The sequence below is a fragment of the Erithacus rubecula genome, assembly GCF_903797595.1.
Source record: "Erithacus rubecula genome assembly, chromosome: 1".
NCBI classification, from domain to species: domain Eukaryota; kingdom Metazoa; phylum Chordata; class Aves; order Passeriformes; family Muscicapidae; genus Erithacus; species Erithacus rubecula.
Genome location: NC_136658.1, coordinates 42,240,549 through 42,256,888, shown reverse-complemented (window position 1 = coordinate 42,256,888; position 16,340 = coordinate 42,240,549). Strand labels below are relative to the sequence as shown.

The following is a 16,340-nucleotide window of genomic DNA, read 5'->3' as shown; positions in this document are numbered from 1 at the left end:
TTTTCATTTGTTTTCACCTGGGATACTGACACTAAATTTATAAATTTAACTGAATCTCCAAAATACCTGCTTCAAGTGTGCTTATCTGTGTTCCAAAAGGCCCATCTCTGCTTGCCATGCTTGTACTGCACATGTCTTTTGCCACTCAGGACTGCTTTTTGCTGCATTTCTTTTCCCATTACTTGAACAAGTTCAAATGGGCATGGTGATTAGTATAAATCACTAATGTCCACCCCAAATTTGGATTAAAGAATAAAATTTTTGTATGTGGAACTTTTATTTACATTTTAAATCCTTCCATGACCTGTTCCTAATGCTCTCCCAATGTTTTGGACTGCTACTACCTTGACCTAATCTTCACTGTCTGTTCCAGCTTCAACTACAGTAAATAGGAAGCAAAAGCTGTTCCCAGAGAGTGAGTGACTATGAAAGAGAGATCAGCTGTTCTGAAAGAGTACTTAGTGAAGGTTGAGATGTCTAACTAGAGAATGGCTCAACTCTGACAAGAGAAACTCCACGAGGCTGTCTTGCTGTCTTTACCATTTTGATTAATGCTGGCTCCACTTTCAAATGTTACCACTGCTGACAATCACTGCCAAGCTCACCAGCCACAATAACTTTTCTTTGCCTCAGACTGTAGTTCCCCACCTCCTACTTACTCTTTGCTGAAGACACTTGACCCCCACTGAAAAGAGTCATCACTGCACATGCTGAGTCTAATCAATTCTCCACTGCAGCCTTGCATGACCTGTGTGAACTTCAGCTGTAGAACTGTCATCAATGTCTCTCAGTGTATATTAAAAGAAACAGATTCCTGTGCTGTTCTCAGAACTGTAAACTCTTTTTCAAGGTAATATCAATGCCCTAATAAACCATCAAATGATTGAAACTGTCATCAAATATCAGGCTACTTGAAGATTTATATTGACATTTCCCAGGCATTTTCTGGAGCAACATCCAAACCACTGCATGCAAGTTTACAGGAGGAGCTCTAAAAACTTAGGGAGCTAACCTCAAGACACCCAGAATTTTGCCTCTTGTCTCAGAGGTGCATGGAACCCACAGTGCAGAAATTTCCTCAGAACTTGGCATCAACTGGTAACTCGCAGCTGTTCCCCAACAGATGATCAGGACTAAAACCATTCTTTTACATTTCACTACTTCATCTTAGGTTTAAGGACTCTTATCTAGTTAAGTCTAATGAATTTTTAATACTTCTAGGTAAGTTGTTGTGCTTCTACTATTGCTCATTTCTTCTGGCTTTCTGAGAAGAGAATTTTGGCACTCGGGGAAGTGCTCCCACAATACTTCATTATTTTAAAAGGTTACAATGTTTTCCAGATAATACTACATGAGAAAGATGTATCTATAAAAAAAAGTAGACAAAGAAGATGGAGACAAACACTTGTTTAATGAACACAATGATGGTGTTAAAACATTACTAAGTTATTACTACTCTTCAGATATACATTCATTGAAACTCCAAAATAACACTGAACATTGCACAAATGAGACAAAGCTCATACATATGTAACTATTCTTTTAAGAAGCCAACAGACAAAACAGCTATTGAAGTACAAATTCAGAGAATGGTCCTTATCTATTCTGTCTTCCTATGTTTTATCATTGTCTATTTTGGCTAGGTAAGGATATGAGCTAACAATGCACTACCAAACCTAAGCTACCTGGAGTGAAGTTCAATAAAGTGGGAGAAGTTACTAGAGCAAGGGTGTAAAGAAATAAAAAAGAGAATTTTAGCAAAAGATACAATTTACCAAAACCTATTATATGTCTTTCCCATGTAATAAATCTAAAGGTCCTTTAACCAAAACTCAACAGCTTTAAGGCTTTAAGAAGCACTTGAAAAAAATTGCATTTAACAATTCTTCATAATGGAACACTAGTTCCACTATCAAGTGTAAGATTCAAAAAGTAGAAATATCTAACACTTCAACCTCATCAAAGTATCAAAAGTTACCAACAAATCTGTTAAATTGCCTTTTTATGACATCAGGTCTAACTTTCCTGTACCACAGTACCAACAGCATTTAATCAGAATTAATGGGCCAGTTATTACCTTATCCCATGAATCAGGATAATCTGAATCCTGAGTTTTCAAGTGTTTCTCAAAGCTGAATCACAGTACAAGCTTCCACAGAAGCTTAGGTACATGAAAGTAGTTTGGTATGGACACCTCCAGACTATATCCTTTGCTGAATCACCAAAATATTGCTAAAGCACACCAAAGATTTAAGGTCTTTACCAGAAGGCACTTTTTTCACAGGGATAAATCTTCTCTCACACCCCAAGTTTTAAGGCATATAGATAGATTAAATATTATTGTATGAAGTTACTATTTCAGTTAAGAACTTTGCAGCCAAGATTTGTCACATTATTTTCATGTGAGACAAAAGAAACACGTTGTGGTCTTCAGAAATTTTTTTCTAGGAATGTCTAACAAGACCCTACATACATTACTCAAAATAAAGAATTTACAATGTTTGGCTGTAACATTTCTAGGACCAGACATTCCAAAATATCAGATATATCTTCATATTCAGTTCTTTTATGGTAGGTAGATGGTCTTGAATTACAGGACTTGTATCTAGCCCTCTAACATTTCAAGTTTTTACTGCCTTCCAGGCTGTGTGCAGAGTTTTGGTACGGTGATGAATTTTGTACTGTCTTTTTTGCAATTGCATCCACAGTGTAGTTCTTGTTTTGAAATTATCAGTGTAGCTTTCCAGGATGTTCACACCAGAGATCAAATATTTTATCCATGGAACTAATCGCAGGTTAAACCCAGTCCAATTTCATCTTTTCCTTTCAAAAAATGTAAGGGAAAAACCCTTTTATTGTGAAGTCTTTGCAGGTGCTTCACAAGGCAGTTAAGCTTCCAGAGACTAGAAATAGATGCCATCTGTTTGATTTAAACTTTTATTAGAAATCCATTTGGTCTTGCTTTTTCCTTTGGCATCCTTTCCACTGGGAAATACTGAACAATCAAAGCCTCTGCAGTTCAAACTGTGGGAGAAGGGAAAAGGCAAAAAAGGAGGCAAAAACAGGAACAAGCAAAACTCTGCTAATGTCAGTGAACTAAGGTATCCAGCTGCTACTAACAGTGTTTCCAACATTGTGAACACACATTTAAGAAGTTTTGACAAGAAAAATGTGGTATTAACTGAGAAAAAATTGGAACTGTAAAGTAACAAATATACATAGTAGTTTTTTGGTTTTCTGCAACTCAAGACTTCCTTGCCAAATGAATTAATAAAATCAGATGATAGAAATGCTGCTCTAAGATCTATAAAAACTCAAATTATGAAATTAATACATTTGCTTATTCTATAGCAAATGCTTTGCTGAAGTAAGCCATATTTGCTGCACAGTCCTTGAGATATCCTCACATGTGCATTTTTGGTTTTTTTAACTGTGGAGCTCTCGTCAAAAATTCTGAGTTACTTGCCTTGTAGTACCAGTCCTGAAATTTTTTACAGCACTCTTCACTGCAGAAATCTCTCACTACACCATCAAGTTCCTTAGTTGCTCCCTTTTTGCACAGCTGTGAGCAGTAATTACAAGTAACACATCTCAGTCCTAACCGTCTTGCAAAGTCTTGTTTATATAGCAGCTTGCAGCCTGGAAACAGATTTTAAACATTAGGAACAAAGTAATTTTTACAGAATAATATCACAGTTAAGAGTTAAATATTGAAAATTAAATTAATACAAAACCAGCCAACAACTGGGGCTTCAGACAAATTCAGATTGCACAGTAAGATTATATTTCATGACATTTTTACCCAAATACCCTCCCTACACAACTGTATGGTTTCCTGTGATGCCTGCATCTTTTTCAAAACCCTATGCTGAATCTTTGTTTAAAATCCCTGAATAAACAGTCAGGAACAAAATCCATAATTTTCTTTGAATACAGACCCATGCAAAAGCATTGACTTGGAGTTACATTGCCCAGTTACATATTCTCAAAATGCTGGACAACCAACCAACACTTTCTACTATGGAAATACCTATCTTCATGGATGAACTTAATTTTATTACTACCTTTACTTACATTAATACAACAAACTGCTTAAGATGACTCATTAATATTTAAGAACACTAATGCATACAAGATGACCTAAGAACTAAGAGATTTCTTAAAAAAAATGTAACTATAAAGCATGCAATGGTCACTAGTGAGAATTATGCAATGACAGGAAATTACACATGAAATTTCTGAAGAATTTGTATGCAATTAACTGTTTTTTCCCACACTGGAATGGGGTAGAGGTGTTGGTTATTTTGGTTTTGGTTGGTTGTTGTTTTGTGTTGGTTTGGTTTTTGGTGGGGGTTTTGTTTGTTTTGGGGTGGGAGTTTTCTGTTTTTTTCATTTACTATGTAGTCATAATTACAAGATTGCATTAATGACAGCTGTATTATTCCATAATCTGATCCTCCCTCAAGCAAAACAAAAAAGACATTCTAAAATATTAAAAGCATTAAAAGATGAATTGTAGCAAAAAGATGATATGTAGCTACTATATAGGCTATTTTAAGAAATTAATGAATTTAAAGGACCTCAAATCCAGTGCCTATTGAGCTGATGCCTAAATCATATATTGTATACATCTGTAATTGTCCTAATTTTACAGGAGAGAACAGAATGAGAAGAGCAAGTAACTCTCTATATAGAACACTGGAGGAACAAGATAACATTTACACAGACATTTAACCAAAGGTACTGCACCTGTTTTTATGATCTACCAAATACCACAGTACCACCAAGGACCAGAACTCAATTCTTCCAAGTGGCCACTCTGCTAGGGCATATATATAACCTAACAGATACAGACTTCTGTACTTCTGATAAGTTATGAAACTCACTATTTAACATACATGCTGCACTCCCTCTACCATACAGAATATAAAAATATTATAATGTATTCAGTAATTTCAATTATGTGACTTCTGCTGTTGTCTATTAGGGTAGAATTCACATGTGTGAAACTGAAAATACTATTTTTAAATCACTAAAAGCACAAGAATGCAAATGGAAGATGCATCAGACTGAATCTTCCAAAACCAAAACATTATTAAGGAACTTGGACTTGGAATGCAACAAGCTTTGCTAATGAATTGAATTTGCTAGTAATGTCAAAACAACACATTTATAGAATATTGTACAAATAAGAAACTATAGGTAATTTGGTTTAAAGTGCATTTGTTGGGGTTTTTTCTTGTTTCTTCTTTGCATTTTTTCTTTTACATTCTTTAACAACAGAATAAAGAAAATTACCAGCACAGATGGAAAGTGCCATATCTAGCAACCATCCTTACAGTGCAAGTGATTTGGACTTTAAATACATTGCTTTGAAGAAAACAACAATCCTAAAGATAACAGTATGTGCAAGCTATTAGTTAAAAGACCCAATTAAAACCAAAATTTCTTGCCAGTATTTTTTCCTGCTGGCTCTCACTATTGCATGGAGCATCTTATTCTTTCCACTTCTTTAAAATTTCAGAGATATCTTACCACAATGTATCCTCCTCTTCAACTGTCCCTTAGAAAAGCCACCCAATGCTGCATCACCCTTTCAAAACTATAGACCAGTAGGACTTTTCTACTACCAGCCAGGCAACCTGTGTCCACCTGGCTAAACAGTTTACAAACAGGAATGGAAAAAATTGGCATTTTTCTTGGCTGCTGAACTATAGGAAGTAAAGTTGAAGACAATGTTGCTGTTTTATTAAAAAAAGTTACCAGGTAAAAAATTTTCTATGCTACAGTCAGACATCTCCCACATCTCTGTGACTCATGAATATTAAGGGGAAACAAAAAGTCAAAAATTCTAGTGCTTAAGACCTGAATGCCTGGAAAACATTGGTTTTTTTATAGATCACTGAGTCCAGGGCTTCTTGCTGAAGGAGGCCTCTACTGAAGATAAAAATCCCATTTTTATAAAACTTTGAATGTTGACAGTAGATTGTTATAACCCTGAAGATGGCTGAAGTAGAATCTCTACAGTCTTTCTTTTGCAACATCACCAGCAAAATTCTACAGATTTATCAGAATCTCTTTTATATGTTTGTAATAGGTAACAATCTATGGGGCCAAGGAAAATTTGGTTTAGCTTCAAGATCTTACTTCAAACAAAGAGAAATCAAAATGCCTTTCTTGGGCCCTTGGTAGCCTGCAGTCCAGGTTTTTTATTGCAATGCTATGGCTTCGACTAAAAGAGTTAAGACTCTTTGTATGGAAAAAGTTATTTACCTTTGGCAAAACAGAATTCTAAGCTCAAACAACTTGGTCTTCTCTCGCACAAGAAAAATCCTCAATCAGCATAATGCTGTCTATGTAGAAGTGACCATGAAGTGGGCTTTGATTCACAGCATATAGTGGATGAGTAATACAAAAAGCACTGAATGTCTGATCTTTCTAACTAAACATAAACACTAAAATTCTGAGGGGTTGTTCAGCCTAACTCCCCTGGGGACTTGGGGTTCATGAGTATAAGCACTGCCTAAAACAGACAGCTGACAGTTCCAACATTTTGAACAGAAAAATCTGAGTAAAATTTTAAGTTCCTCAAGATTTCTGCTACAACACTGGACCCACAAGTCTGTGTGGTCAGATGGAAACCTCTACTGCTTTAAAGTGCCTCTGAAAGAAAACAGCTCTTACTTTGAAAGGAATTATAAACACAGGTTATTTGGCTCAAGCTACACCAGTCCTTAATTATGGTCTTTAGTAAAGTTCTAACACCATTCCACAAGCTGGCTGTCTCAGAAAGACCACTAAGGACCATTTTCAGAACTATCTCCAACTCAAAATCTAAAGCAAACAACAGCCAAGTATCTGAGCATCTGCTAACTTAATGTAACATATCCTTGTATGTAACAATTACACTATTACAATTCTGGCTTCCATGCAAAACCAAAACCAAATCCTAACTATTAACAGCCCTGAATTATGGCTCCCCACATAAATAGTAGAGAGAAGACAATCTGAACACATACAAGAGAGGATTGCTGACAAGACAACACTCAGTCAGTTCCTCAAAATCTTTACCTCAGGGAAGATTCAGGTTTAAGAGAGCTTCCTTTCTCTTAGCAGATCAAAGAGCTGCCAGGTTCAGCCTGGCAGAGCTGCCCATGGCAGAAAACCTGCTTCACTTGACTGACTGCAGACTTGGTGCAGGTAAGCTACTAAGAACATGATCTTATTCTGCTGGAGTCAGTGAGTCGAGGGTCTCTGAATTCTTCAGAGAGAGATCATAGTGCAGGGATTGAATTAAAGCCTTTGGGTGGATTGAAGCATATTAAGCCACTCACACACAAAGTAGAGGTGTAAGTTTAAGTTTTAGGATAAGTAAGTGAATCAGTAAGTTAGTTTTAGTATGAGCTTTAAGGCATTTAGGTAGTTTTAGATACCAAAGTAGAAGTGTGAGTTCTAGTGAAGGTTGAAAAACATGCTAATGTTTTCAGTAGAGGCTCCAGGACTGTAGTTGCAGACAGTGCTTAGACATAATAGAGCTATAGTAAGTATATTGCTTACATTTTTCAGATAGAATAAGACAGGTCATATGCGTAACTCTATACGTAACCGCCGTGTTAAGAAACTAGAATTCTAAGAGGTTAAGGAGTGTGGTCCAAGTTTGTGTCTTAGCTTGTTGGTAAGATTCTATATAAGAGTATGGATAAGGAGAGCTGGTGCTTTTTGCCATTGCCCTTTCTGCTTTTCCTGCCATTGCTTTTCTTTTTGCTTTTGCTCGCCATCATCAGTCAACACCCAAGAATATAGGAGCTGCTACAGCAGCATCAGCTTCCCAGGACCTTTGACAAGAGCAGCTTCTACTTCTGTTTGGGACTTTATAACAAAATTTAGCATGGACTTTGATGTCTCTAACTGTGCCTTTTGGTGTGCTTCTGCAATAAATAACCTTTTAGCAACTCTTAGCTGCTTTGCTTATTTAAGATAACCCAACAGAGTTGGTGCCTAGAACACTGGAGTTCTTAACCTCACATTTGGTGCCCCGTGTCTGGTACCTCACTCTTAACCTCACATTATTCTACCAGCAGCACCTACCTGAATTACAGGAGGTTGAGCAGATTTCTACATCAAGTAGCTCAGTAAAAAGGAATGCTGAACAAAAAATAATCCTGAGTCCTCAACACCAGTCCCTTTTTACCAAAGTGACTAACATCTTTTATAGAAAGTAATTGTTCCATCCTAGAATAATTGGTTTTTTACCTCTAAATAGTGGTCTTTACTAGACTACCTTTGTCTTTCAAGTAACATGCATGATTTTCTGTTCTCTCATCTTTTAATAACTTGAACTGTTACCTGTTCTAGGAAGAACAACAACAGGCCTGCAGCCTCACAAGCTACATCTTGGAAGCTGTCTGGAGCTGTGTTCCATCCCCTCTATCTCCCTCTGTATTGATTCACATGCAAAACCTCTTCCATATCCACACTATCACCTGCCATCTCTGCATTCATAATAAACAATAATATTTTTAGGAAAACAGCTGCAACATATCCAAATTCTGAATTCTTGTATTACTGTTGAAATAGACCCTACCCTCTTCAGTGTAAAGAGAAGAAGTTGTGTATACTCCTTCCTTGTCTTCACTTTAAGAACCTTTCATTATTATTCATTCCATCTTTCATACAACCTCAGTTTATCCTACTATTTCCTGATATTAAGTACTATCTGCTTCCATTCTCCTCTCTCCTACTCCAATTCAGCTACTAATGTTTTGCTTCTTCTTAAATCTTTTCAGGTTGATAATTCCTTCACATTAGTAAGAAGCATCATTATAAGCTTTCTTATTCTTGTGCTCATAATCTCAGCACATTAAACTACATCACCCCTTATCTGCAACAGTGAATACTGTCTTTGCTCAAAGAACTATCACAAACCTCTTTAAGAAACACAACTGTGGAATTAACACTAAAGAATGAAAACCTAACAAGGACCACTGGTGTCAAACAATGCACAGGATTTTCACTTGGTATTTTTTACCATGTTATAAATTATCTCTACACAAAGAAAAACAAAAATTTCAAGACTCAGTACGTGTACAGAAAATTTAAATTATATTACTTGAGCACTATCAATGTTCTCCCTCTACAAAAAGAAAGAAAGATAAACAATCTCTTCCACAACATAGTTCTATCTTTCTACTTCTTAACTACAACAACACTGTAGAAATATCAAATCCAGGTTAACAAGTTAAACCTCTTATTCAATTTCAGAAAAGATGCACCCAAGAAGCACAAACTGGAAACTACATCTGCAATGAGACTCTTCCACAAGTGGAATACCACAAGAACCAACTGTCCAGCTCTTCCATGTGCATTTGTCTAGGAGGTGCAGAACTCTGCTTTCCTTCAGCATAGCCAAGAAGCTTCACTTGGTGTTTCTGAAGCAAGGGAGCCTGTTAAATACCTCCTAAGTGACTTGTCAGAATTGAATATGCTGTCCCTTTTACCTTAACTCATTTTTATAAGCAAAAAAAGATTATTTTAACTTTTACAGTACCAAAATTTGTTTGGAATAGTTATCTGCGGCTCAAAGATTTAAAACCAGACTATTTAATCAGATGACATGGCCTGAAAAGCCATGGCCACAACCACAGCCTCTGTGCCATCAGAGTTCCCTAAAGAAACCTGCCAAGGTTCAAAGAGATGCCAGGAATGTCCCATTCTAACTTCTGTCCAGAGCAGCCAAAGGAGGTCACAGTGACTCAGAATAGCCCAGGCACCTCCAAATACCTCCAACATTCACTTCTACTTTTTACAAACCCAGTCTGTAGGAAAGGAATATCTTCCTGCAATAAGAACATGACTCTTACAATTGAGAACAAGCATTTTTACAGATCATGCATTTGGCAGTATTTAAGACATGTTCTGCTTTTTATTTGTGCCCTTTTACCAGGATATCCCAACAGGGCACCAAATAAAGCTTCACATGAAAGGTGCAAGGACACTGATGTTTCAGGTTAGAACTTATCTCAAGAGGGACACTGCCAGAGGAAGTGGTCATGAGCAAAACCAAACTGGGCAGCATAGCAAGATCAAATTATTTCAACATGGCAGGCCTCAATCAAGAGCTGTAGAAAGGGACCTAACAGCTCTCAGAAGCACAAATCCAGGAGTGTGTAAAAGGGTGGTTTTGTACTGTCTTCAAAAATTTCCATATGCTAGCCCAAATTCTGTACATTTCATTCTTAAAAGCAGTAACAGTGTCTCTAAAGAAGATGTTTGCTAATGCCAACTATTAAAAAAAGTTGTGTCTGAACAGCTTCTGTAGCTCTCACTCTAAAAATAATGAGACCAACTATCAGGAATAAAGATATTTAAGCACAGCTGTGTGTTCCTTTTGTCTAGGGGGACACAGCAGCTCAGCATGGCAGGGCCACTGCACCAACTCTTCCATGGCCCACCCACCACAGAAGCCCAGCAATCATAACTAAGCCTTGGCAACACTTGCTATCACACATCACTTCTTACATAATTTTTTTATTGTTTCTAATAACAATAGAAATTGCTATAAATATCAGGTAGTTTCCTAATTGATTGTGAAACACTGGTATGTAAGCACCTGTATAAAACTTAACACACCTGTGTTAAGGTTATCTCAGTATCTGTAATATTTCCATATAAATCTAAAAAGTAATCAACTAATCATTTAATAGTATACTTTACCAAACAATTCACTGTGCAGTACTGGTTGGGAAAATCCCTCTTTAAAATCTACAATGCTTTAACTGAATATAGACCTTTCCTGAAGGAATGTAGAATTACTTAATTTCTTTCCTAAATTTATTTTTCCACTTGTTGACTCTACAGTATTTTAAGATGCTATCTCTAGTTAGATGAAACATCATAGACTATTTCAGAGAAAACTCTATGTCTGCATTAACTTTCATTTGCAGAAACCATAATTCCCAGAAATTTATTAGCAGGATATCAGGGTGATAGTAGAGTTCCTACTTTGACAGCTGCCTTTTATCTATATTATCCATTTTAAAACAGTATTAAAATTTGCATTATAAAATTATTAAGCCTGTGTTGTTCAAGTCATAGCACTTAGTTCTACTGGAAAAATTAATTAAATAAGTATACAAATAAAATAAAATTATGGTGATAATCATCATGTAATTGTTTCATTGCTGGACTGTCAAAGACTGATTTGTTCTCCCAGACTCTCAGAAGGAATATATATTAACAAAAACCAAAAAAATCCCCTCCCAAAATACCCCAAACCCAGCAACTTGAAGATTTCCTCAGGATTAAAAATTTGTACAGCCTATCCTCAATTTTCACTCATGCAACTACACATACATAGAAATGCAGAAGCTACTTCTTATATATATACCTTGTTGATCTAAACATTATATCTAAATTTAGATACAGATATTTTGGAATGCTGCATTCCAGTGGCAAAACACCAGGACAGCCTCAGCACCAGTGGAACAGATTAAACTTTTTCATCTACTCTGTTCAGGTTGATAATTCTCCCCATAGCATGTGATTTTTGGACAAAAACAGAAAAAACATCCAGTACTCCATGAAAGAATTAATAACCAACTTTAGCACAAAATCCAGGTCAGTTCTAATCACACCTTATTGTAATGGAGGTTTCAGCTACTTCCTGCTTATGTTTTTAAGTGTCTCTATAGAAACATATAAAGAAAGAGAGCTGGAATAAAATTGCACAGAAATATTGATCCAAAAGACTTTAACCCTTTAGACAGGGTTTGTGTGTAAATATATATATGTATATGCATGTGTGAAAAAAACCCTCAGGTTTGAAGAAGGGGAGCAATGGCAACATCTTCAGTACTGCAGCAGGGCAGCTATAAGCAATCAAGAGATATATGTAGTTTATCTTATATATGCTTTCCCATCAATTCGAACAAAGAAGAACAAATACATTTGCAAAAATTTAAACATGTTTTTAACTTCTGATTTTATCTAGCAGCTTTTATAAACACTCCCCTGAATATTCTTCACATTTTCTCTCAAGAGTTCAATTTCTTCCAAAAATGCCAGCAGTTTTTGTGACTGAGTACCTCTGGCTATTCCTTCTCAAACTGTGATACACTGTCTTCTGATGGAGAATAACTGCATGCTCAAAAAATAATCTGTGTCGGTGAGGTTCCTTGAACAATCTGCAATATCAAAACCAGGATGGCCTCCATATCCAAAAAAATATGTGATACTTGTACTGGTTTTGTCATTTCACAAACAGTTCGACATATATCTGGGAAAAGGCTTTGAAATTAGGGACAAAACAGTGATGTCTAGGTGCCTAGAAAAGGGGGAAGAAAAATCTATCATGTCTGATGATGATTTGTTGTCCACCAAAAGTCCCGGTCCTGCCCTTCCCACATCATATCTAAGCACTATTAATTCTTGGATTGCACTATTTCTGCAGCTATTGATGTCAACTGTAAGTTTGCCTTCAAAATAAATGGTCTATGGGTCCTTCAAAATTCTGTCCAGGTCATTGGTTTATTTTTGATGAGAACACATTCAGCTCTTTGTCCTGTGCATCACAAAGTAGACCTCAGCTACAACTGGCAGGTATGCACTGTATTTACCTGAGTTATAATCTACTTGATGGTGCTTTTGACTATCCTCTCTCTATTACTCAGTGGTTCAGATCATCACAGTAAGCTGATAATCTTTGTCTTTATGGTAACATTTTGCACATTCACCCTCATAAATATACTATTTACTCTTGAGTTGGCAGTCCAGCACCTGTAAACTCAAGACCCACACTAAGACATCTGGCAACAAATTTCCCCCACTTAGTACTTATACTTACACACGAGAGCCTATTTTTATTCCTTTTCTTCCTCACATTTTCCAATAGAAAACACAAGTCCCTCACTTACTTCAAGCCTCCTCATACAGAAGTAATAATGACATAGCTGGCATTATGAATCCTACTCATCCTTTCTACTCACAGTTTCATAGTGACAGCCACCCAGCTTTAAAATGAGGGAATCATAAATATTCACAGTAAAATAAGCATGTACTTTAATCTCCAGAAAAGTATCTTGCTCTTGTTTGAATGTATTCTGTGAAATTAATTTCATTCACAAAAAAAATAATTCTAGCTAGAGTTTGCTGAGCAATGAGTGCAGTGATACACTGTAAGGCTGGGCCTTAATCTGTCTGTTTTTTTACTCTCCAGCTATCACTTTGCAGTCCAAAACACCATACTCCATTCTTCAGAAACAAAGGACTCCTAAGGTGTGAGGGAATGGCATGGAGAGAAGATTCCCTTCAGCCCTGCATGCCAACCTCCTCCAGCTTAACACAATCCCCCTACAAGTAAACTCCCATATCTAGTACTTAATCTGCCTGAAAGCAGAGATTTTTCAAAGGTCCTACCAAATGACATTGGAAGTGTTGCTGTTACAACTAAAGAAAAAAATATTCACTGTATTTATGAATGATGGGTCATCCAAACTTGTACCTAAACTTCTAAGATCATGATTAAATACCAGTATCAAAGGAGAGTTAACCAGAAATGGCAAGGATAGGTCCTTGTTAAAAATCTATTTTTTCTATTTCTATCAAAACCATATTTTAATGCAACTTAAAAAATCCTAGGCCCGTGGAATTCCCTTTTTGCTTGTTCTCTTTTTGGATATTCAAGTAATTAGTCAAGCAAATTATAGTGACAGTAATCAACACACAGCAACAGGCAGTGCTCAAGTTATTGCTTGAGTAACCATTCTAAGGCAAAATAAAACTTCTCCTGTTGTATTTATTTTCCTAATCAAAGGGAAAGCTTGGTGTTTATCAGTGCAGTTAATGCTGTATATGCACTACTGCATACATTTTAAAAAAAGAATGTATAATTTTTTGTGCAGAGATATATATGCAATGTGCATATATATGTGTATGTATTTACACATACACACAGTGAAGAGTGTTACCCTTAACCTGGACTAAGTGGTGAAAAGCTCTAGAGGCAGCTAAGAGAAAAGGTACCTGCACTAGTAACAACAGGTACAATCACTTCAATAATAGTAATGAAGAGACTTCTGGTTTAGTCTCAAGTACAACAGAATGAGTTGTTATCTTAAATTTTAACATTACATATAAACAAAGAAAGTCAACCACAGTAAAACAATCACCAGTACCTCAGGAAAAAAGCCAAAACCATACATACCTTCACTGCAAAAGGGTCTTTTGATACCAGAGAAATTCACTGTTTCATGGAGCGTTTTCTCTTCCTGACAGTATTCACAGTATGTAACTATGCAGTGCAGCTTCTTATAATCATCAGAACATGCTCTGCTGCAGAACTGATACACTTTGTTCTAAATGCAAAGTTGCAAAGCATCATGAATAAGGTTAATGGAAAAAATGTTAAGGTCTAACTAGTGCAACTTGAAATAATAGTCACCATTAAAACAACTCAGAGGGTAAACTGAAATTTGAACACATAATTAGACTATGACTTCTACTGCTTAAAAAATTACAAATCCTAATTAAACTGGTATTGCTACAAAGCCTCATAGTTTCACATGAAAGCGCTGAACACAAAATATACTTCTCAATCTCAGAATATCTTCTTTTGATACTCCTCTCAGTTCATAAAGAAGTGTAATAATGGTCTATCATATCTACAATAACTGAAGATGAAATCAGATTTCAGACACACAGCTGATCTGAGAAAATACTTTTTTTTTAAATTCCACAGGTACTTTTTATGTACAAAGACTTCTGCTTTTATCCATTGAAATTAAACTATATTCTAAAGAACGGGTAGATTTTAACTGAACTTTCTTTTAAAAGAAACTTCAATACCTTATAAAATAGCTAGAAAAAACATATTAAAGTTCTAAATTTAAACTTTTCAACACATCATCATTCTAAGAATAACACCAACACATCCCCCCTTACCTCCCATTCCAGTACTTCTGGTTTTGAACAGAAAGAACTTTTGCAGTAATTACATTTCAACTGAATATCACTGGGAGAGACAAACTGACCATTTGTTGAAGACTGAACACTGAGAGTCTGAAAAACATAAATACAGAAATAAATACATCACTATAAAACAAAGTTGCTTTTAAAATGTGGGGTGGGGTTTTTTTTTCAATTAAGTTTACAGTGTTTAAGAATTTAGGAGTTTATTTATAAACTCAAGAGCATTTTGGACAAAATCACAGCAGGTTGGTTCTTTAGCTTAACTCCTTTTCCCTTGTCATCCCAGGTTTTCCAATTTTGAATCTTTACCCTTACTTTCATAATAATTACTTTAAGCCATTGTTTTTTTTAACCTTACCCTTCTTATTCCTTTTAAGAGTAAACACACTTTTTGTAAAAATCAACAAAAACTATGCCCAAACCGATGCTTCTTTTAATCACAAACTGATGCTTCTTTTAATCACAAAACACATATATTCAAATAAATACATTTGACATCTTGTATTGTTTTGGTGACAGACAGATAAAGAACAACAAACAAATATTTTCAAAGCCAAACCTCACCAAGGCAGATTATCAGTATCTTAAGCAAACAAACCACTTGAAAATACAAGGCTACTAAAGTAAAAGGCTTTCAATGAGAAACCTTACATCCACTCAGATTAAGAAAAAACTAGATAACAATCCTAAATTGCCTCAATCCCATAGCACAAAAATGCAATTATTCACACAGCCAGCCCCTACACAACCCAGGGGTTTAAATTGAGAAAGATACTATAGATTACATGTGTAAGTATGACAATTTAATTCTGTAACTGAGTAACTTCTTTAATACATTGCTGAGACAATCAGTAGATAAGAGAACTCAATTGCACAGTACCTCTATCTTTCAGTATGTCTTGGATGTGTTTTTGCATATTCCCTGATTAAGCATGAATTATTGGTGCATTATAGATGTTATGCTCAAGACAAAAATCTGAATCAGTAGCTACCACAGACACTTGAATCTAGGACAAACTTCTTACATCTGTCTTCTCAACAAACTTTCCCATACTATTTGCAACCAAACAAATGTATTTAAAGACAAATTCTGTTCAGACAGGTTTGTTACTACCCCTTCACTCTTAACTGTATAACAGTGAAAATTCAAAACATTTCTGTTACAGAATACTTTTCTTCAGACTCTCATGTTAGTAAGGGCTCACCTACACTAAAAAAATAAATAAAAAACTATGTTTAGATTTATTGCTGATATAAACCCTGATCTGGTACTGCTGAGTGCTAGCTGGCAGTGCAGACAGTATCATCTTATGCAGATGCATTAATTCTGTATCAAGAATCTGCAGACATTAAGTAATCATGCATATTTCCCAATC

The 16,340-nt window shown here is 35.8% G+C and overlaps 1 protein-coding gene across 13 annotated transcripts in view; it reads right to left on the bottom strand.

Annotated features, from left to right (window-relative positions):
- Nucleotides 1-16,340, bottom strand: part of ZMYM2 (zinc finger MYM-type containing 2) — an 83,625-nt gene that overhangs the window by 22,195 nt on the left and 45,090 nt on the right. For all 13 annotated transcript variants that reach the window (XR_013776939.1, XM_079328148.1, XM_079328147.1 and 10 more), the window contains 3 exons: nucleotides 14,938-15,054; nucleotides 14,201-14,351; nucleotides 3,467-3,639 (listed from right to left, as the gene is read on the bottom strand). Coding sequence is in view for 12 of the 13 variants with exons in the window: in XM_079328148.1 (XP_079184274.1) it covers nucleotides 3,467-3,639; nucleotides 14,201-14,351; nucleotides 14,938-15,054 (441 nt within the window). In the remaining variant the exon portion in view is untranslated. The remainder of the gene's footprint in view (nucleotides 1-3,466; nucleotides 3,640-14,200; nucleotides 14,352-14,937; nucleotides 15,055-16,340) is intronic.